General features: G+C 48.8%; 1 protein-coding gene across 5 annotated transcripts; it reads left to right on the top strand.

Annotated features, from left to right (window-relative positions):
• The first annotated feature begins 416 nt into the window (after positions 1 to 416).
• Positions 417 to 16,952, top strand: LOC146753533 (uncharacterized). 5 transcript variants are annotated; one of them, XM_085530595.1, is made up of 25 exons: positions 417 to 673; positions 2,505 to 2,771; positions 3,416 to 3,685; positions 4,322 to 4,569; positions 5,199 to 5,460; positions 8,168 to 8,322; positions 9,905 to 10,011; positions 11,076 to 11,148; positions 11,276 to 11,396; positions 11,582 to 11,661; positions 11,867 to 11,992; positions 12,263 to 12,342; positions 12,610 to 12,721; positions 13,032 to 13,121; positions 13,371 to 13,475; positions 13,659 to 13,811; positions 13,969 to 14,120; positions 14,388 to 14,535; positions 14,701 to 14,838; positions 14,958 to 15,134; positions 15,391 to 15,546; positions 15,698 to 15,799; positions 15,917 to 16,019; positions 16,258 to 16,317; positions 16,584 to 16,952. In XM_085530595.1, the coding sequence occupies exons 9-25, from the start codon at positions 11,294 to 11,296 to the stop codon at positions 16,730 to 16,732; spliced, it is 2,034 nt and encodes a 677-aa protein (XP_085386721.1). In that variant the 5' UTR covers positions 417 to 673; positions 2,505 to 2,771; positions 3,416 to 3,685; positions 4,322 to 4,569; positions 5,199 to 5,460; positions 8,168 to 8,322; positions 9,905 to 10,011; positions 11,076 to 11,148; positions 11,276 to 11,293; the 3' UTR covers positions 16,733 to 16,952. The 5 variants fall into 5 exon arrangements, with proteins under 5 accessions (XP_085386721.1, XP_085386720.1, XP_085386722.1 ...); XM_085530594.1 differs by having other exon boundaries at positions 3,416 to 3,584; XM_085530596.1 differs by lacking the exon at positions 8,168 to 8,322 and having other exon boundaries at positions 3,416 to 3,584.
• The last annotated feature ends 5,229 nt before the right edge of the window (positions 16,953 to 22,181 follow it).

The following is a 22,181-nucleotide window of genomic DNA, read 5'->3' on the forward strand; positions in this document are numbered from 1 at the left end:
GAGTCATTACATTTGAGCTACAGAGACCTTTACTAGGTGAAAACTTGTTTTTACGAGCTAAGTTGCTGTATTTAATCAAAGTAATTATGAATGTCCGTGTTTCACTGATGCTCTATTCCATCTTGTAATGTGAGGAGTTTGATATCGGGATGGGAAGGTCATGGTTTGATTTGGATGTTGGACTGGGAATCAGAAGATCTGGGCTCTCTTCAGGTTGTCAGTCTTACTGTCTGACTTCATAACAACATTCCTTTCTATTCTTTGTTTAATGATGTTTTAAGGCATTTTGAGCTGATAGGTGTAGTGTTCATGTGCAGTAATGCTGACGTGAGTAAGTAGGGTGATAATGTAAGGGTTTTTTACATTCCTTCTAAATCTCTGCTTTCTCTTGTTCCATCCTTCTTAAAGAGCATTAGTCTAGTAAAGGAGCTGTGTGATGAAGATGTGACTGAGCTTGAAGAAGCCAAATTTGAATGCGAGATATCCATTCCTTCTGTGAAACCTCCCAAGTGGTGTCTACGTGGGGAAGTCTTACAGGCTGGCAGAAACTTGATTATGCAGCAAGAAGGCACCATCCACCGGCTGACCATACCGAAAACCACCACTGATATGACAGGCACCATTCAGTTCTCAATTGGCAAATCCAAATCCACAGCCAATCTGCTCGTCAGAGGTAACATATCCTGGCTTGGTTTACATCATGAAGATGGAGAATTAATTAATGTCCAGTCTTCCTTCACTGGGGTCTTTGAAATATTGTGTGTGTGTCTGGAGGGTCTGCTCCATTTCCAGTTCAAAGTCGTTGGACACTAAATGAGACAGCTGCATCTCAGTAAAAGATCTGCTTGTATATTTGTAATGTGCTTACTATTCAGATCTACAGAGCTGAGGTTTTGTCCTTAGCTATAGCAAAGAAGTCAAATCAGGTGAAATTAATTGTATTTCTGAACTAGACAAGTTGAAGTTTGGTAGCACCTAAATTTGATGCAGTTTGTCATTGTCATTGATTTCATCTGAAAGAAACTTCCAGGCTTTTTATCTGCTGTTGTCCCCAGCGTAAGAGTCTCCATTCACATCCTAAAGTACTTGTTATATTTTCAACTCACTCTTACTTGAATAAAAGCCTCAACTGGGAGCAATTTAATAAGCACAGAACAAGAGCTGGACCTTGCATTTGGTAGATAATATACAGTATTACTTTATAGAAATGTAGTCAATGGCATTCCCTATAGACAATCATTTGTTTTATCTTTAGAGTGGTTCAAAGAACCATTGTGAACATGACATTAATTGGAATGGAATAGACGCAAGACACTTTCCTCTTCTTCCAATTGTCCTCATCCTTTCTTCTGAATGGTTCCTGAATGGCAACCTCCTTTACACCAACAATTACAATGACATCAAGAATGTTGGCAATTGCTGCACACTGACAATGAAGCAGGTTAAGCCTGAGGATGCTGGCACAGTGACAGTGAAGTCAGACAAGGTGTCAGAAAGCGCGTGCCTGAAGGTGATAGGTGGGTCTGATCACAGCCCTCCTGGATGTAAGAGATGCTAAGGAGCTCCAGTTCATTCTATTGTGCAGCAATCCTGCTTCTAAAGCTCACCTCTCTGGGGTGACAAATCATCAGGGGCTTTCTTCCAGTGGAAGGTTCCATTGCAGCAGATATCAACGAAGGAGGATGGTTTTGGTGTCCTGCCAAAGCATTCCATTGCTTTTTATCATCATTTTACTTAACACAAGGAGAGTTACAAGAGCAATTTCTTTTACTGCTTCAGTAACATGCAGTGTCAGTTCTGTTGTCTCCAAGGATTTATGACTGCAGGGAGAGATCATTCAGAGTGTGTGTTTTGCCTCTGGAATGACTAATGACCAGGCTGTGAGCAACCCAATCTAGCTGTGAATGTCCCTGTTTATTGCAGGGGAGCTGGGCTAGATGGCCTTTAAGGGTCTGTTCCAATTCTAAGGATACTTTGATTCTAATCTGCTCTCCCCAGCAATTAAGCTCTTTTACTCTATGCACTCAGAGTTTGAAGTTTTTCCTCTTTCTCCTTTCTTTTGCATTTGGTGGATGTTTTTTTTCCCAGTATAAACACCTGATGTGTGAAATAGAAGATAGATAAAGGGAGTCAATAAAACAGGAAAATCAAAAGTGTTTAGCAGCTTATCCTCTTAATACTGAGCTCTGCTGTATGAGCTCTGCTCCATGTGAGGGCGATGCCAGCTCTCCAGCTTTAGAAGAGCTGCATCCCAATTACTTCATATGCTATCAGTCCCACCCATGGCAATGCAGGCTGTCCCTCCTGTTCCCTGTATTCTCTTACTGATTAGTTCAGAATTCCATAAAGCATATTCAGTCAACAGACATGAAACCGCTTTAGGTTCTACATTGGTGTCGTCAGTACTGGTAAAGATTTATTGATCCCTCTTTAAAAATCTGAAAGCAACTGGAAATGTCTCAACTTTTGTATCACGTTGTTCTGTTTTGCCTGTTTAATTGCAGAGAAGCCTGCTGTCTTCATGAAGTGTTTGAATGATGTTTTTTATGAGGAGCGGGGTGCGACTAAATTGGAATGCGAAGTCTCTAAAGAGAAGGTCAAACCAATGTGGAAAAAGGACGGTGTTGTGCTCACTTCTGGCAACAAGTATGAGCTGGTACAGTCTGGGAAGACCCTATGTCCCCTTATCCATGACCTCGAGAAGTCAGATGCAGGATTCTATACCCGTGATATTGGCACAGATGTTGCCAAGTCAAAGGTCGGCGTTCAGGGTAAGTACTGTGGAAAGTAAAGGAGTGCTGAAAGCACATTCAGTGTGGTCACTATGTCTTACACCTATTCCCCGATGAGCTTTAATAGTTTCTACAATAGAACTGTATTTCTGCAATTTAGCACAGTGATGTCTGCAGAATTCCCATTGCTTTTGATGTAAATGTATCTCCTTTTGCCATGAAAATCACCAAACACATCAAGAATGTCCTGGAAATGTTTCCTTTCTAAACATCCCTAAAATGGAGAAATGGTTTGAACACCAGTAGGGGTAGGATGGTAACAAATGAGCTAATAGAAACATTTAATTTCTTGTCATAGGCAAAACCCTTTTTCTCACGCAGCATCCTAGAGTTGTCCTCTCTGTTAGGTTTTTCCCTCTGTAGCTCATTGAATCTTCATTGTGCTCCATGGACTGAGCTGCTCGCCTTGTAGTTCTTCCAGAGCAAAGCCAAGAGATTCACGTCTCTTTTTTTTTATAGCTTTCTGGTAATTCTGAGTGGAGAATGTCTTAGAGAATACATCAGTGAGGAACGCAGCCATGATCTGCAAATCCTGAGTTAAAACACCAGTACTGCTACTCACATCAATCACAAATGCCTTTTCTCCATATAAACCTCATACTAACCCATCTCTTATCTTCCAGAGCTGAATATTGGCATTACCAAATGGCTGAAAAACACTGAAATCCCGGAGGGAGAAGATTGCACTTTTGAATGCATTCTGTCCCATGAAAGCATTGATGAGTTCATGTGGACACTGAATGGAAGCAGAGTGGAAAGTGGTGGACGATTTAAAGCTTTTAACGTGGGTTGGTAAGAGACTCTCCTTATCAAAAGTGTGACTCCTACTGACGCTGGGGAAGTCGATTTTACTGCCCGTGGTCTAACCTCCAAAGCCTCTCTGTCTGTGAAAGGTAATGAGATGGGAGAGATTCTTAGGTCTGATTCCTTCAGCTGTCTTCTGATAAGATTGTCGTGAGAGCTAACTCATAATATGGTTAAAGTGAATAGCAACCTTCTACTTGAACCTTGAAGCACTGAGAATTTCTCTTAAAAATAAGTAAGAGGAGGAACCATTTTACACAAATGTGAGAACTACCCAAAACACTGGGGTAGTGTTGGAAATGGGCATCTCACTACACCTTGTTCCATTACCAGTAATTCAGGAATGATCTGTTGAGGGAACGGTGGGAGCAAATATCCTCTAAGTATAAGCTGAAGGGATGGCCTTCACATCATCTAGCTGTACAACAAATTCCTATCTAGAACATGTGCATCTGAGAGCATCATCTGAGGCTCCCAGGGTGATCAGTGGAGAGAAGGAAGAGGCAGTTTTCAGACATGGTTCATCATCCTCAATGGGGTAGATTTAAGAGAGAATTAATGGTGCCTGGAATTCTATTGTCTGTACTTTGCAGATTACTGCTGGCTGTAGGATGGCCTCTGTTGCAAGTGCCTCTCTAACTTATCTCCAGCATGTAGATGCGTGTATTTTGAGAGAGGCATCCTACCCTAAGTGTATGTTACTCAAAAAGCATGTTTTCTTTCAGAAAAACCTACTGAGGTAACAAAACAGCTGGAGGATAAGACAGCAGTAGCAGCTGTGAGCTGTCGAAACCTGATGTGAACATGATGTGGTACAAGGATGGCAAAGCAATCAGAAATAGCCAGAAGTACGACTTGCAGCAGGAGGGAACTGGGGCCATTCTGATCATCCATGACTCTACTGCCAAGGATAGCTGGGAGTACACCTGTGAGACAGAGGACTCTGAAACAAAAGCCAGGGTCACTGTGCAAGGTGAGTTGAAAAGCACACTGGGGATAGCATGTAGAGAAGTCGAGGTAAATATCTGCAGCCTGTGGGTGGTGTTTTTCTCTTCTGTTTCCTTGAGCGGGATCAATTCTTAGTTTTCAGAAAATATGATGGATTAAAATCTTTTCCTTAAAATAATCTGGAAACTGAATGATTCTCCAGTGTGATGTGGATCTGGGCAGCCTGGTCTGGTGGTTGGTGGCCCCTTGGCAGGGGGTTTGAAACTAGATGATCTTTGAGGTCCTTTTCAACCCAGGTCACTCTATGATTCTGTGATCATTCTATGAATCTATGATCTTGGGTCTAATTGAGCCAAGAAAAGATGGCAATCTGAATTAGTCTGTATTGAATATGTGTAATCAAAACTATATGCAGTTGATCAGATGAGATCCTACCAGCGCATGTATAATGGTATGAAACTTTCCAGATATCTTCTGGAATGATCAAGCCTATGTAAATGGGTGGACTCTGTGGTCTTCTTGGACTCTTTTCATCTCTATGTGATGTTCTAGAAGTGAGGGCAAAGGAGATTCAGGACACCTCTGTATGCTTGGGACTTGTTGTGGTAACAAATCCCTTTGTCCTACACCCTCATTCCCCTTTTTTCCTTCCAGAAAATGCTAATTATTAAGGAACTTTCAGATCTGCAAATTGAAGAACGTGGAACTGCAGTTTTTACATGTCAGAGCGAGAAAGGCTCATCCTCTGTCATATGGAGGAAAGGCATTGCTGAGCTCAGGCCTGGCAGGAAATACGAGATGGCACTGAAAGGACGAGACCTGCAGCTGACCATAAGAAATCTGGAGAAAAGTGACAGTGACGTGTACACCTGTGACATTGGTGATGCCCAGTCCAGAGCCAAGCTGGTTGTACAAGGTATGTGTGAGAGCCATGTGACTGCGCATCCTGTTTCTCCACTACCAAGACATTATCCTGGTAGAATTTGTACATTTATGGCAGGTCTTTGGGGCTGCAGCTGTCTGGCCTGAATAGCGGTTCACGAGCCATGCACAGAGCGAGCTGCATGGAAAGGGAAAGAACTACCAGCTAGAGCAGTGCCATTGAGAAGTTTATGTATCATTTAAAAACCAAAAATGCTGATGTACGGTGAGGCTGGTGACCCAGAAATCAGTGTGAACTTTCTATCTCTGACCTTTCTGAGTTAAAAATAGTTCTCTAAAGTTCTAGGCAAAAATTCCCTGATGCTGCATTCTGGGTAGTTGTCACGGTTTAAACAAAAATCTACCTGTGTCCATGACAGGGGGGGCTGCAGGCAAGCGAGGTGCTAGAAGGAGCTGAACCTCTGTCCCAACTACTTCAGAAGCAGCCCGAACCCCCTCATACACGGCTAAGATCTCCTTCTCAGTTGGAGTGTAGCGCTCCTCAGACCCTTTATATGCTCGACTCCAAAATCCCAGGGGTCGGCCTTGGGTCTCTCCTGAGGCTCTTTGCCACAAACTCCAAGTGGGACCTTTCTCTCCAGCAGCAGTGTAGAGCATGTTCTTTACATCCTGTCCCATCCGTACTGGCCCCAAGGCCACGGTACGGGCTATCTCTTGTTTTATCTGCTCAAAAGCCTGCTGCTGCTCAGGACCCCATGAGAAATTATTCTTCTTCCGTGTTACCTGATAGAGGGGGCTCACTATGTGGCTGTAGTTTGGGACATGCATTCTCCAAAAGCCCACTACTCCCAGAAAAGATTGGGTCTCTGTCTTGTTGGTGGGTGGAGACATAGCAGTGATTTTGTCAATCACATCTGCTGGGATGTGTCGATGCCCATCTTGCCGTTTTACACCTAAGAACTGGATTTCCTGGGCAGGCCCCTTCACCTTGCTGCGCTTAATGGCAAAACCAGCTTGCAAAAGAATTTGGATTACCTGTTTTACTTTCTTGAGAACCTCTGCTGCTGTATGGCTCCACACGACAATATCATCAATATACTGCAAGTGTTCAGGAACATTACCCTGTTCCAAGACAGCTTGGATCAACCAATGGAAATGGTTGGGCTGCGCTTCCACCCTTGAGGTAAACGGTTCTAGGTATACTGAACAGCTCTCCAGGTAAAAGCAAACTGTGACCTACATTTTGCAGCCAATGGGATGGAAAAGAAGGCATTAGCAATGTCAATGGTGGCATACCACCTAGCTTCTTTTGACTCCAGTTCATACTGGAGTTCTATCATATCTGGTACAGCAGCACTCAGTGGAGGTGTGACTTCATTCAGGCCACGGTAATCCAGTGTCAGCCTCCATTCTTCACTGGCTTTACGCACTGGCCATATGGGGCTGTTAAAAGGTGAGTGAGTTTTGCTAATCATTCCCTGATTCTCTAATTGGCCATAGCTTGTGAATGGGGAGCAATGAGTCCCTATTGGTGCAGTACTGCCATCTGTGAACCACTTTGGTGGCAATTGGTACCACTTGGTCTTTTACCTGGAGCAACCCCACAGCAGAAGAATCATCTGACAGACCAGGTAAAGCTGACAGCTGCTTAACACCGTTTGTGTAAACAGGATCTATCCCAAAGACCCATTGATACCCCTTGGGATCCTTAAAATATCCCCATCCTAAGGTAATCGATACCCAAAATACATGGAGCCTCTGGACCAGTCACAATAGGGTATTTTTGCCAGTTTTTACCAGTGAGGCTTATTTTGGCCTCCAACATAGTCAATTCTTGGGAACCCCCAGTCACTCCATGGATATCTATTGGTTGTGTCCCTTGGTGACTTGAGGGCATTAAGGTGCATTGTGCAGCAGTGTCCACAAGGCTTTATATTTCTGTGATTGTGATGTGCCAGGCCACCTAATCCGCACAGTCCAGTATACTCTATTGTCCCTTTCCCTGCCCTGGCTGGGGTCAGGGCCACTCTATTTCACTCGTGCCTGAAGTGCAGAAGTGGATGAATTACACCACTTCTTCATATCCTCCCCATGATTACACAGGAAATACAACAAAACAACACGCATGGTCTTATTAGTAGTCATAGTCATTTGCTTGAATACAAGGACGTCTCTTTTTTATGGTTGAGATTTTCGATGATATGGGTCGGGAGGAACTCAGGTTGTTTAGCTTTCTCAATTGGCAATCGTGGGAATCCTGGTCTCCATCATCTGGTACCACCGTGGAATCATCTACATCAGGCACAAGTGAAAGAATTACAATGCAAAACAGCCACCAAGGTGAACACTTCCAAAAGGGGGAAAGTTCCAGTTGCTGCAAGCCACCGAGATAACCAGTAAAGGGGCTGGGAACCAAGGACAGATCTTTTGTGTCACTCACCCACCTGTGCCACCTACAATGAAGTAGATGTCATTTTGCTGGAGTCCATCAATACCATGTCCATCATTTCCCAAAAGCGAAAGAATATGGAAGTAACCACCTGCAGAAAAATGAGCAATTTCATTGCCTATTTCTGATGGTGTCAATGAGTTCAGAGGTCACACTTAATTGCCGGTGCCTGTTTCCATTCTGACAAAGGCTGTAGTTGCAGCTGACTTCCCGAGGCTGCCATACGTGGTGGTGACGCAGCCTTGAGGTGTGCGTTTGCATGACTCCCACCTTTCCTTTCTGTGTCTTGCAGGTCAGCTGGTGCTGGAAGCGGCTGGTATCTGAGTAGGAATGAAGGTGAGTGCAGGAGCAGCTGCTGAGGGGAGGAAGGAAGTCCATGCTAATGAGCTCTGAAGCATCTGCGGGTCCAGTACCAGAGGAGGCAGCAGTGATGCTGGAGGGCACGTGGTGAGTGCGTGGATATGGTGGCACAAACGTGTGCGTGTGCTGAGGAGTTGGGTTGCACACAGGTGCACACAAAGGGGTGTTTGTGGAAGATGTAGGCATGTACGTGTAACCAGGAATGGTTTGCACATGTCTGTGAATGGAATGGAGGGCACACAATGGGGTGCGTGCATGGGGGTGTGCAAAGCAGGCAGGGTGGCACACGGGTGTGCGTGTGCACATGGATAGGGGATGGCTGGGGTTGCAGGTTGACCTGTGCTGAGGTGAGTGGGGGCTCACGGTGTTGCTCAGTGGTAAATTTGTTCACACTGAGTGCTAACAGGAAACTCGCACACCCTTTTTGTTTCAGCTGTGCCAGCGCTGTGATCCCTTGCTGCTGGGATGGGGTGTTGGAAGGATGGTGTGCGTGCTGAGCTCCCATCTCTTGCTGGAATCAAGTGTAGAGCAAAAGGGATGTTTGGGCCAGGTGACTGCAAGAAGGCTGGCTGCTTTGGATGGTGGCAGCTGATGGAAACAGGTGCTCTGGGGACCGTTCAGCTTTTAACAGAAGTCAGGGGTCATGCAGCAAGAGCGACTAGGTTCTCAAATGGCTTCAGACGTGCACACCGAGTACGTCTGCCCTGCCGTGCCATCTCTGCTTCCTTTATGCAGGCATTGTTATGACCACGTGTTGGGCCTGTTTGCTTGTAGAAGGAGGAATGTTAGGTGCAGTTCTCACTGAGAACTTCTGCTAGGATTTCTGTGTAATTTGAATCATGAGTGTTAGCAGAGTGAGTTGAAGGAGGGCCCCGGAAGCAAATTTGGTGCTCTTGAAGCACTGTGAGATGAGAAGGTGGGAGGTAACACGTGCTGGCAGGTGTGGAAACAACTTTGGGATTGAGGTGTGGAGGAAAGGGAAGGGAAGGGAAAACGGAAAGGGAAAGGGAAAGGAAAAGGAAAAGGAAAAGTGATGACAAAGCAGATGGCAAAGAGCTTCCTGGGGAGGCTTGGTGCTTGCTTGGGGTTGGATCTGATCAACTTCTTGTTTGCTGGTGTCCATCTGGTGTTTGTGGAGTAGTTTTCATCCCAGGGTCTGTCTGGTAGGACTGGGGCTTGGGCCAGGCCAGGACGAATCCAGTGTGCTTTGCTCTCGTTCTTAGTGCTTGTTTTTGCTCAGGAGGGCAGGTGGCAATCCTCACGGAGCAAGGCCTGCAAATGGGGTTTGTGGAGGAAGGTCCTGCAGGCCTGTGTGTTTCTTTATCATGTAAGGAACAGAGTCATTGTGCAGCTTGTGAATGAATTGAGTCACGCCTGCTGATTGGTGCTGTTCTCTACAGGGTGCTGCAATGGAAATGGACACTTGTGGTCCACTGTCCAGCCCCCTCCCGTGTTGGATTTTTTGGGCTTTGGGACACGTCTTCCAGATGCACTTTGTGTTATTTCTGATGTGTTGACCTGTTGAGCTCCAGCCCCAAATGAGGATTCAAGTACTACCACAGCAGTCCATTGGGACTGTAGTATTTCTTTCTAAACAGAATTCGTGTGCACCCTTGTCTTTCGTCTGCACAAAGGATCTTGTAATCATCTCTGTCTGTGTTTCTTTTAGACCCAGAGATGGAGCAGAGAGGAACACAGACTTGGGTGGATCTTCATTCAGGAGCAGGGACACGTCATGCTCATCTGAGGTGTCTGGCTGACAGCAAGAGCAGAGAGGTAAGTTTCATAGGGTCGCGTGCCCATTTTATTTTATTTTTCATTCATGATGCATAGAGGCGTTCCCCAGACAAAGTGAGCATTTCTCAACTGGACTTTCTAGAAATGAGCTAGGCAGTGAAAATGGGTTTGAAGCATCCCTAAGAGCCCCGCAAGAGAATGCTGAGAGTTAATCTGGCACCCTCCTTTGGAAACGTCCGTTGTCTGTCAGCTCTTCAGCTGTGCCCTAACACCTCCCATTGCGCTGCCACACCAGGATAGAATTCCAAGCCCACACTGAGTCCTGGAATGTTGTGGTGCCGTGTTGGAATCAGATGTGACCACGTGGTCTTGGCTCCCCGCCTTGTGGGGGGTCATGGTGGACCAGGCTGTTGGCCGTTGGTGATGTCATAAGCGGCTGGAATGAGGGGAGGAGCGGTGCGTTCTGTGTTCCTTTGTGGGTGAGCTAGTGGTCGGAGTGGTTGGTTGTCTTGTTGTTCGTGTGCCTTTAGTGCTGTTAGTTAGTTAGTTCTGTTTGTTAGTTAGTTCTGTTTGTTAGTTAGTTCTGTTTGTTTGTTAGTTAGTGACTTTAGTTAGTTAGTGACATTAGTTAGTTAGTGACTTTAGTTAGTTAGTTCCGTTAGTTAGTTAGTGCCTTTAGTTAGTCCCTTTAGTGTTTTTTTCTTCACACCATCGTGCGCAGCAGCTTGTAGGTAAGCTGAGCTGGTGTGGGATGGATGGGTGGGCAGTGAGGTGTTGAGAACTGCTGGCTGTTTGAGCTCACAGCACCGTATTGCTTCCTCTTGACCATCAGACGTAATTTTCCCCTGGTACACACGCTCCAAAGGGGGTATCAGTAAAGTTGGCACCTGTCCCGTGCTTCTTCCATTGTCTTTGCTCAGTAGTGGAAGCATTGTAAAGTTGCTGGGCGGACAGGCATCACGTAGCCTGAGACTCAGCATGTCTTGCAGCAAGTGGATGGGACGGTTGTGCTGTTTGTTTTATTCCATGACTGTCTTAGCCCTGCTCACTGACCTGCTCTTTCTCTCTCCTCTCCTCACCCTCCGCCCACTGCCTTGGTGCAGCTTTTGCTCTCATTCCATCTCAGCAAAGCGACAAGGAACTGCTGCAGATAGCTTGAGGTGATCTCATTGCCAGGTACGTGCCACATTTTGTCCCCGCACATCGTTTTGCTGCAGGGTATGCGAGGGTAGTTCTGACGAATTGTACCCATACTGTGCTGTGTGAATAGAGAAAACAGAAATGTGTTTCCGTTCTGTTCCAGCACGTCACAGCTGCTGTGATGGACGTCGCGTGCATGGCCGGGGAGGAGAGTGGGGCTCCCCAGGACAGAAGATCTCCAGCGGAGCCCTACCAAGTGACCGAGGTCATCCCTCTGCATGCTGGTGAGTGAGGGTCTAAAGCGGGGTGGGCAGGGCTGGGGCAGCGAGTGCCCCCTGCTCCACACCAGGACCCCTTGTCACGGGCAGACTTTGCCATGGGAGCGAGCCCAGGGCCGGAGAGGGCAGAGCTCCTTCTGCTCCTGCCTGCCTTTGGCCCCTCTATAGCACTGCTCTCTCTCCTTGCTCAGATGCTGAATTGCTGCCTCTATCTGATGTGGAACAGGAGGCAGCGGATTTCATCCAAGCCAACAGCATCAGCAAGGAAATGGTAAGAGCAGCCATCTCCATCGTGGCTATACCTGCATCTCCAGACGGTCCCTCTGGCTCTGCCTTCAGGCTGCAGGAGGGCTGATGGCTGGGCAGAGCTGCTGCTGTCCTGCAGCTGTCCTGTGCTGCTCCACACCCCGCAACGCCTGGTCCCCCTGGCCATGGTTGTCCCCACTCACTCTCCTCGGTCTCTGTGTGCTTGCCAGGATCTGGTGCAGAAGCTGCGGTTCCTCAACAGCATTTGCATACTGTGCAGCACCGCTGGACAGGAGGGCCTCACACTGAGCCATGATATCTTCTGCTTGCTGAAAAATCAGTGCAAGAAGATTGAGGTGAGGGGACATGGCACCCAGGTAGCTGCACCCTGTGAGAAGGACAGGACAGGGGGAGAGGGAGGCAGGCAAATGATGCACAGACACCCAAGTGCCCCAGATGGGACTCCAGGTGCTGCTGAGAGCTCAGCAGTGGAGGTGGACAGCAGCACCAGTGTGCCAGTGTTTGTCAAGGGCCACTGGGGCGACTCAGGCCCTAGCGGCCGGTGGCAGGTTTGCTGTTGCTGGGTGCTGGCAGCTGCCAGGTGCCATCCTGATTGTGCTTTGCAGGTTCTGTTGTGTGAGGAGCCCATGGAGCAGCTGAGCACCGGCCTGAGATACTGCTGCATGAACACCATTGCTGCCTTGAGGTACCTGCCCAGCCTCTGCTTTTGCCAGCACAACACCGGGCACCATCCTGGTGGCCCTGACGCAGCTCCCCGCTAAGTCTTGGCCCTCGCCCCAAAGCTGGTGACATCAGGACTGTCCTCTGACCCAGAGCAGCCCCGTGGGGGAGGAGGCACCTCCTGGCAGGGCTCCCCATCCCTCTCAGGGAGCCTTGCCCAGGGGAGGACCTGTTCCACCCCTGCCTCAGCACCCAGGCACCTCTCCTAGCATCAGTGTCTCTCTAATTGCAGCACTGTGAATGCAGTTACGGAGGAAGAAATACTCCATCTCTTCAAGGTGTGCTGCAGCATCGTCTTCTATCTTCCTCCAGCCAGGGCCTTGAACATTTCCCTCTACAGTCAGGTATGTACTGGGCAATCTACTGTTGACCCCATGCCTCTGGGCTGCCGCTTGCATTACTTGTGTCCAGAGATCTATCAAGATGTTTGTGGGATGAATTGGCAGCCTTGCTTGCCCTCACCCCTCTCACTCTTGCCTTAGGCTTGGCAAACAGCCTGTGTTGTAGCCTGGTCTGAGTGCAGCAGCCTTGCAGGGTGCCCCTGTGCACAGATCTGTGGGTATCCTTCCTTGGCAGCCAGAGCGGTTCACAGCAGTCTCCTTGGTATGAAAGGGAACCCTGAAAGACTTCCACAACCCACTGTTCTCTTTACAGACCCTGGAAGCTATGGACGACATGCTGCAGACTGTACTAGATGTCTGTCCCATTGCCACTGTCAAGAGTCGGCTGCAGGGAATCTTGGAGGTCTGTCTATTGTGAAGTTCTGCCCCCAGAGCTCCCTTCTAGTAGTTTATCCCACTCCATGGAAACGGCACTGGCAGCAGCTGGAGCCGGCAAGGGACCCTGGCGGCAGTAGCCCCATGATGGGCTTGGCTTAAGCTCAGGGGAAGCCTGGATGGATGCTGTGATTCCAGCCAGGAGCTCAGCAGACCTGCTTCTCCTGCAGTGGGCATCAGCAGCTCCCAGGCTAACCAGCAGCTCCTCTCCTCACAGGTGCTGCTGCCTTTCAGCATCTCCAAGACACAGGCTGTGTGTGAGAGGGCTTTGGGGCGCATCTGGAAGCTTAGTGGCTTCATGACCAGCAGTTTCTGGCAGCAGGTAAGGAGACATGAAAATTGTGTACCTGTGAGAAAAGCTGCGGCTCAGGTGTGAACCCTCAGAATGCTTTTGACATGAAGGGAGGGTCTTTATCCTTCCTTTGGCCTGTGCTCATCCTGCTCCAGATGCTATTCTCTCATTCTGTTTAACATGCCTTCCCTCCTTTTTTCCTTCTTACTGCAGCCCCTTGGAAAAAATCTTGCCCCTTCTCAGAGGACAGACATTGCCCTTGTAACCCTGGAGAAGATCATTGGGGACTATGGTTTTGATGAGAAGAAGTGGGCTGAGACTATGCTGGATGTGCTTCGGAGAAACCCTGGCACCTGGCTGATGGATGTAAGCAGAGTGAGGCGACCCTGCCTGCCACAGCTCTTGGGAACTGAAGCCATTTGAAGGCAGCAAAGAGCTGTGGGAAGGGCAGTAATAACACAGCCTGGGAGGCAAATGGCTGCAGTCCAGTGGCAGCAGCAGTCTCCCTGTGTTCTCACAACAGGTGCCAGAGATTCTGGGATTCATCCACGCCAACCTGAAGATCCAGAGCACATCAGTCCAGCAGATCCTGCTCTCAGTGCTCGATGTGCTGACCTTCCAGTTTCCCAGGGATGTGCTGAGGAGTGTGTTGACCGACCTCCCACAGAATGACAGGTATCAGCCCAGACAGCCCCACACGTTTGTTCCATGTGAAGAGCAGGGCTCAGAAATGGTCTGGGTGCCAGAGCCAAGGAAAGCTGCAGGACATCCCGAGGAGCAGGCCCTCCATCCCACTGTGCTTTCCAGTGCTGGTGGGCAGCTCAGGGCTGCAGCAGCCAATACCAACCATGGCAGCCCAGAGTCCCCCATCAGGCTCCTGCCTGAGCCGTGGTGCTGTGGCTAAGGCAGCCCTGCTGACACAGCATTGCTCTCTGTTTATAGCACTACCCTGGACATACTGAAGAGTGTGCTGACCCTGCTGGAAGCATCCAAGCGGATCTGGGATGAGCTCAGCAGTGTTCTACAGGACCAACAGCTGTGTGAGATATTGAGCATCAGCACAGAGGAGTTGGGCCTCCTTCGCTTGACTGTGAGTTACTGGACAATGCACTGTGCTCTCCTACAGAGCACTGGTAGCTCAGGCTGGGCTGTGTCTCCCTAGTGCCCTGCCTTGAGCTGCCAAAGCAGCCAGGAGCTGCAGGGTGCAGGATGTCCTGCTGCCTCTGCCTGCCTCTCACTGCTGTGTTGGTTTCAGGCGATGCCTCCCACTGAAGAGCTGTTGAAGGAGCTGTGTAAGCCAGCACTGCTCCAGAAGCTTCTGAATGTGGAAAGCCTGCCAGTGCTCTGGCTGGTGCTCAGACGTCTCGTGCTGCTGTCGGATAGACCTGAGATGGTGAGCAGGACCTTGTCAAACGAAGGCCTCATGTTGACAGCCTGGCGCTGGGGCAATAGGCAACACTGTCCCTTGGCATCTGTCCTCCTGATGGAAAGGAAATTGTGTGTTTTGTACAGGCAATTGAAATCCGGGCCCTGCTTCCAGGCGTCATGGAGAACCTGCTGTTTGCCAACACAGCCATTACTGTGAAGGTGCTGAATATCTTCAGGAATGCAATGCACCATCTGGGGAAGAGGCACGCCAGTCCGTTTGCTCTGGAGCTGGCTGAGAAGATCCTGCCTCTTTTTAATCACGTAAGTCTGTTGTGGGAGGCTGAGCTCTGCGGGTGGGTGCTTGACAGGAGCGTCTTCTCCTTTCTTTCCTTCTCTGGGCTCTCAGGAATGAGATGTCCTGTGGGCTCTGTAGCACTGCTGGCCGTGTCCCTGCTAGTGCAGCTTGGTTGTTCTTGGTGATGTCAGGCCCCTGTGCTGGGGCTCAGCCTACACTCATGCTCACCATGGGCAGTGAGAGTGTGCTACTGAGGTCTGACGTCCTCCTGTTCTCCCTCAGGCGTCATCTGAAGTGCGAGAAGGTTCCATCCGCCTCTTCAGGGATGTGATGGACGCTGTGCTGTGGTCTCAGAAGGGAAGCATGAAGAAGACCGTGCGCAGGGCCCTGCTCCCTCTGCTCTTTCACATGAGTGACGAGACCCCGAGCGTAGCACAGGTACGAATTTCAGAGCTGAGCACTGTGCAGGCAGTGGTGTGCTGACAGCTGAGCAGTGATGTGCAATTGAGAGCAAGTTGAACAAGCATTCAGTCACTGGGAAGTGTGTCTGTGTGTGTGGTGCCATGTCCCTGCATCTGTTGTTCTGCAGGCATCTGGGGAAGCCCTTGTGTCCTGTGCAAAGTTCCTGAAGTGGAAGGAGCTCAAGCAGCAGGTCCGGCAGAAGAACACAGTGGGGATCATGAAGTGTTTGGTGAGGACAATCTCACAGCCCCCACCTTTTTGCTGGGGGAAAGGGGATGCTGGAGGAGGGGTTGCAGCAGCAGCTGTGGCTGCTCTGCAAGCCCCATGCTCTTGTGCTCTTCTTCAGCTGCAACAGGACAGAAAGGGAGTGGAAGGCCACCTGCAGCAGAGCCTGCCATACCTGGAGGATTCTCAGGCCTCCTTGCGATGCGAGGCTGTCAGATTCATTGGTGAGCCCAACCCCTGCGTCCCTCTTTGGGCCCTGCCCTGGCAGGAAGGCACAGCCCTGATGCCCCCAGGTACAGCCTGCCCATGCCGGTAGCCACAGTGGGTGCCTTGCTCAGGTCCCCCCTCGGGTGTCGTCCCTGCCTGCAGCATGGAAGGGGAAGCAGCTGGGCTGGCGGGGTTGGGGTCTGAGCTTCTGGCAGCATGTTGGGGAGTGGGTGTCTGACAGAGCTCTTTCCCTAGGGCTGATTGGGAAGCACGCCAGGGAGCAGAGTGAGGAGATGCTGAATGAACTCTGCAGTGGTGAGTGAGGGCAGTGCTGTGTGTGTTGGGGCTGGGGGCAGAGCTGGGCAGCATGCAGCTGTGCTTTGCCCTGCTGCAAGGAAATGCTGCAGGGGCAGAGGAGCATTCATGGCAGTCCTGAGCAGTGTCTTCCACTGACCCGTCAGTCTCCCGTACTCCTCCTGGCCAGGAAAAGCAAGGAGTGGGGCTGGCAAGGCCCAGAGGGGAAGCTGGTGGCTCTCTGTAGACTGGGGGTCCCATCTCTGCTCTGTTTCCTTCTGTTGCAGCCCTTCAGCCTTTGGAAGATGACCCCCATCTGACAGTCCGTTCTGTGGCATCTGAGACCATCCAGAAGCTGAGACACCAAAGGCAGAAGGCGGCACCAGCACGGAGAAGGCTCCCAGCACTTTTCCACTGGTCCTGCATAGCCTTCTGAGGGATAATTCTTGTTCATTAACGTTGGATCCTTCAGTTTTCATGTCTCTTACCATCTCTCTTCCAGAAGATCTTGCGAAGAAAGGCTTTTCCTGTGAGGATGAAACACGGATAGGAAATGTTACATCTAGTTTTGCTGTGGGAATTTACCTCTGTGTGTGACACATTCATTCTTCTGACAGCTGCTAACACTCAGTTTATTAATAAAAATCATTCCTTTATTACTTTGTGCCTTGCAGATTAATCTGAATGTAAGAAAATCGGGTTGACTTTGTTTGCTTCGCTCAACACTGGCCACATCAAGATAACAAAGGACATTGTTTTCAAGAATAATTGCAGCTATCTTCTTGTTGACTTGTGCTTCTGTGTTTCTGAGAAACACCATCTAGCAATTTCTTTTTCTTTTTCTTCTTTTTTTGCACGAGTCCTGGATGCTGGTGTGTGTTGTGCTCTGTTGTTTGCTGACCAGCAGGTGAGAGGACTGTGTTTTGTGTTAGGTGGTGAGTTTTGTCTATCTCAGGGGCCATCCAATTGGATCCATCCTCTTTTTGCAGTGTTTAGGGACAGTTAATTTGCTGTTGCCTGGAGCTATGTGTGAAGTGCAGGACTAGAAGCTGTGATCGCTGAATCTCCTTGGATGAGCCCCAGCTCAGGTTCTCTCACACCAACCAAGAACATTTTTGCCAGCCCTGTTGTATTGCTGCAGCTCAGTGACCCCGACAATCTTCCCATGGAGTGCCGAAGACGGAGGTGGGAGCCTCCTTGCTGAGATCTGCTAGCAAAGCCCTGAGCGGCTCTAAGGTCGGAGCCTGTTGGGTCGGTAACACTGTGTCATGGTTTTGTGCTGTTGCTGTCCATATTCCACATCATAACATCACATGCAGTATGAATCATTGATTGAGGGTATAAATAGTGGAATCATGTACAAAGGAAAAAGGGTTAAAGAGAAAGTAACTTTATAACTGAACAATACGGATTGCTAAGGGAACGTTATATGGTATTAAAGGTGTTTGAATGGGACAAACTGTTCTGATGGTATAAGAAAGTGTAACTGAGGGTATGTGGAAGTGTAATAGAGGGTATGTGGAATTGTGATCGAGGGTATGTGGAAGTGTGGAAGGAGGAAGGCTGAGGGACCTGGTCTAGGTCCTGCTATCCTGGAAAGGCAGCCTGGGGATCTGGCAGTGTGTGTGCCAAGTGGCTCTGTGTGCCTATGGGTGTGTACTGAAGGGCACCCAGAACTGCCACTTCCCCTTGGGACATAGGCTTGGAGCATCAGTTGCTATGTTACTCTCTGAGAAGAGGATTCAGGCCCCAAGTCTTGCGTCCAGCTTGGTGATTTGGATTGACTCTGGGGCAGCAGTGGATGATCTGCAGCCCTGCAGCTGAGTGCATGAGGCTGATTGTGATCTCTGCTCTGCCATGTACCTACAGCAAATCCCAAGAGCACACAAAGATTGGGTCTGTACCCTGGCCTTCATCCCTGGCTGCCCCATGTTGTTGAGTGCGTACCAAGGAGGCGTGATCAAAGTCTGGAACATGGATAACTTCGGCCCAGTTGGGGAGCTCAAAGGGCAGCCCCATCAACGCCATCTGCACCAACTCCAAGCACATCTTCACTGCCTCCAGGTGAGCCTCGGGCTTGGTGCTCCCCAGATCCTGCAGGAGGTGAGAGTGCCCTGTGTTGACTTGTCATCCCTGGGCCTGGGTGGGTTTGCACTGAGTGGGGCCAGGAGCCTGGAGGGCGAAGAGGGCAGAGGGGATCTTGCAGCTTTCTGGTCCCTCAGTGCCTTCCTCTCACCTTGCTGTCTTAGTCTGTCCCCTGCCCGCTCTCTGGGATATCCCCATGCAGGGTCCCCTCTTCCCTGGCGCTGGGCATCCCCTGCTGTTCTTGGGGAGCATTTTGGCAGCAAGACTCTGAAATCCACTCTCTTTTGTTTGTGCAGCAGCCGGAGCTGCGCATCTGACCTGGCTCACCCTGAGCTTCCCTGCAGAGATCTCTGAATCCCAACTGCAACGTCTGCTGACCCTCTGCTCTTCCCTGGGTACCCACTTTGCTCTGCAGTGGGGTGGGGAAGGGCTGCAGATGGGTGAGGATGGAGATGGTTGTGCCAGGAGCGGAGTGTGGACGGGTTGGACCCTGATCCTGCACGACTCCCCCACGGCTGCACACCTGAAGGACAATCCTACAGAGAACGATGGTGCATGGCTGGAGCCCTTCAGAAGGCTGAAGGCTCAGCCCAGGAGTGTCAATGAGGACGCAGCCTCTCCAGCTGCCCTGCTCATGTTTCTCTGCTCAGGGGGCCGACGAGGCCCTGGTCTCACACTGGAGCTTTCTTCTACCTCTCCTGTGGTCCCTTGGAGCATCCCCTGCTCCATCCTGCCCTGCCCCGCGCTGGGCTCGTGGGGGAATGTGGGAATACAAGAAAAGCTGTTCAGAGCAGCAGCTGTGGAGTCAGATCAACAGCCTGAGAACCAAGGACACCTCTGGAAGGAGAAGAAGGGACTCACGGCTCTGATTGGATATGTTAGAAAAAAAAAAAACTTGTGAAGGTTTATAATGGATGTGAGAACTTGTAATAAAGGATTTGGATCATTCACATCTGAGTCCGTGCTTCAAATGCTGCAGGGGAATGGCTGCGTTGAGCCCTGGGAGTGGTATTCTCTCCTTATGCGCTCTCACTTCCCTTTGGTCACTGAAGAAACGACTTTTGAACTCGGACTTAAGGATTTCTCTGCATGATCCCATTGGTGCTGAACTCGGATCTCAGAGGAGCTCCAGGATGTGCCCCATAAAGCACAGAGCAATTTCTTTCTGCTTTCTGCAGCCCCGTTTGTTTCGTGTCACCAGTCCTTGTTCAAACCACTGCAGGGTGGGAATTTCTGCACACCATGAAACAGGAGCATCTCTATTGACTTGATGGAGTCTGTCTTTTATCATTCTGGGGATGGGGGGGGGAAGAAGAAAATGCAGTTTCCATGGCCTGGTGGAGGGCACGATGGCATGCGCAGGGTCACCCTGCCATGGACAGGATGGTGGCTGCTCCTGGGTCACAGCTGAGCCCCGTGCTGTGGGGCTGGGCAGGATGGATCACAGGACCCATGGTTGCCCTGTGACGCACAGCACTTTTACAAAGTAAAAGAATCAATTTCCTTAAATATTGAGCATCCATACGTAAATTGCAGCCTAGTGGAATCTTTTCCTATCCAAACAGAATTCTTTATCTATTTCTGTTACATAAGAAAAGCAAATATTTTTTTATTGGTCGACTTTGAAATTCAGGTAAGTGTTCACTTGAAGTGTTATGAAGTGTCAGCTTTTCTAGAGCATTTACTTTTCATGCTCTTAATTTCTCATTATCTCGCCTTATTCTCTTGCCATGTCAGTGTTTTCATTCGATGGCTTCCATGTGACAAGAGCTCTTGCTGTGTGAGCGATACAAATGTAGCTTTAAAAGTGGTACAACTTGCTATTAAGGCAGCTCCCCTCGGGAATTCCTTAAAGCTGCAGTGAGACAAGGCACACAAGAGAAACTTTGCTATGCACAGCAGGCTGAGCCCTCCTGCAGTCCCAGCTATGGAGTGCTCTGCAAAATCTGTCTCTTTTTGTTCCTGATGTGCAGAGGTTTGATCTGCTTTTGCACCAGCAAGAGAGAAGTGGCACCTCACACTTATATTTCTGAATATTCTTGCTGCATTCAGTGGGATGTAAGCAATAAATAAAGAAATAAAATAAAAATATCATTGCTTTGGTTCTCAAAAAAAAAAAAAAAAAGAACTGCCCAGCTTAATTTTGCTCCAGATCCTTCACTGCTTTGTTGCCTTTCACTGGACAAGATTTAAGGCCTCAATATCTTTCTTATAGTGAGGGGTCCAAAACAGAAAGCTGATAAACAGACCGGTATTGTGATCAATAGAACTTGAGGAAGAAATTCATCTTTCATGAGGAGCTCCTCTTTGCACAGCACCAGGAACTAAGACAGGTGTTTGATTATTTCCTGCTATGAGGCAAAGATGGATCAGCAGATACAGCTGGAATCTATCTCTCTCCTCCCCACTTTATTCCCCACCTTCAGTTCTTTTTGGAAAGGAAATGCTGCAAATCTGGACTTATTTGGGAAATCACCGTGCACACAATGAAGTGAGAAAGCACCGTGCACATGAACAAGGCCAGATCCTGGATCAAGCTTTCAGTGGAAGGGAAATGCCTGAAAGGATTGAGCAAAGTCCTGGCGAAAAATCCCTGGGGTTCCTGTTGGTGGGAAGCTGAACATGAGCCAGCAGTGTGCTCTCACAGCACAGAAAGTTAACCATATCCTGGGCTGCATCAAAAGAAGCACGGCCAGCAGGGCAAAGGAGGCGATCCTGCCCCTCTACTCTGTGCTGATGAGGCCTCATCTGGAGTACTGCATCCAGATGCAGAGTCCTCAGTACAGGAGAGACATGGACCTGTTGGAGCATGGACAGGTCACTGATACATGCCATAGAACTGATTCAAGGGCTGGAACACCTCTCCTATGAGGACAGGCTGAAAGAGCTGGGGCTGTTCAGCCTGGAGTACAAAAGGCTCCAAGGTGACCTGAGAGCAGCCATGAAATCCTTAACAGGGGAAAGGAGAAAGAAATACAAATAAAAGAGTGAGCTTAAGTATTGGATGAAACAATTGAGTGCAGGGCTCAGTTCATAGAACCAGAAGGAAAACAGTCTCCTTCAAAACAAAAGGTGAGGATCTATGAAACATTCCTTCAGAATAAAAAGTGAGAGGCCATGAAATTTGTTAAAAATGGGAAAGAGGGATTAAAATATTTTTTTATAGTTTATGTGTTTACTTGGAAATGAGAGCTGTCTTGCCTGCAACAGCCAGTGGTCTATATTCAGTGATGACCATTTCTCCACAAATTTTGTCAGCCCTCAAACATATCCCAGCAGAAAGGGATGGAAGAGACCTCTTATGAAGATTTGTTTTGTTGTTGTTTGTTTTCTTATTTCATCTTCTGAAGAAATGAGGGACCCCGAGCTGGTTGGATTCCCCTGAGGTTGTTTCCGACAGCAGACAAATATAAAGAAGGTAAAAGATTTATCTGCCAAACAAAACTCTAGGAACATTGTTCCAAAACCAGAAAACAAACAGGAGAAACATGAAAAACAAGACAAAGTGAAGTGAAATTGTATTGCTTCCTTTCCTAGCTGCTGCTTTGGATTTCTCTGTGGGATGCCGTTGCATTGGGATCCAAGGAAACAATCCAATAATGCTCCCCCACCTGAACGTGACCATTCAGAATAACCTCTCTAAACATCTTCCCTCATTCACACACAAGATTTTTCTGGGTATGAATAAAGTTCACTGAAACTTCTCAGCACATTTTCAGGATTCTTTCAGCTCTCTTGTAATTTAGGAAACCTGATCCTGTTGCAGAATGTCCCAGCTGTCTCCAGTTGTAGCTGGAGTA

This window comes from Coturnix japonica, chromosome Z (genome assembly GCF_054131305.1).
Source record: "Coturnix japonica strain WE chromosome Z, WE-NBRP24, whole genome shotgun sequence".
Classification (NCBI taxonomy): domain Eukaryota; kingdom Metazoa; phylum Chordata; class Aves; order Galliformes; family Phasianidae; genus Coturnix; species Coturnix japonica.

Excerpts from the sequence above, each read along its gene's own strand:
- LOC146753533 (XM_085530595.1), top strand. The coding sequence starts at position 11,294 with ATGGACGTCGCGTGCATGGCCGGGGAGGAGAGTGGGGCTCCCCAGGAC. Across the intron at positions 11,662-11,866 it reads ACAGCATCAGCAAGGAAATG|GATCTGGTGCAGAAGCTGCG; the intron begins GTAAGAGCAGCC and ends TGTGCTTGCCAG. Across the intron at positions 14,839-14,957 it reads TGTCGGATAGACCTGAGATG|GCAATTGAAATCCGGGCCCT; the intron begins GTGAGCAGGACC and ends TGTTTTGTACAG.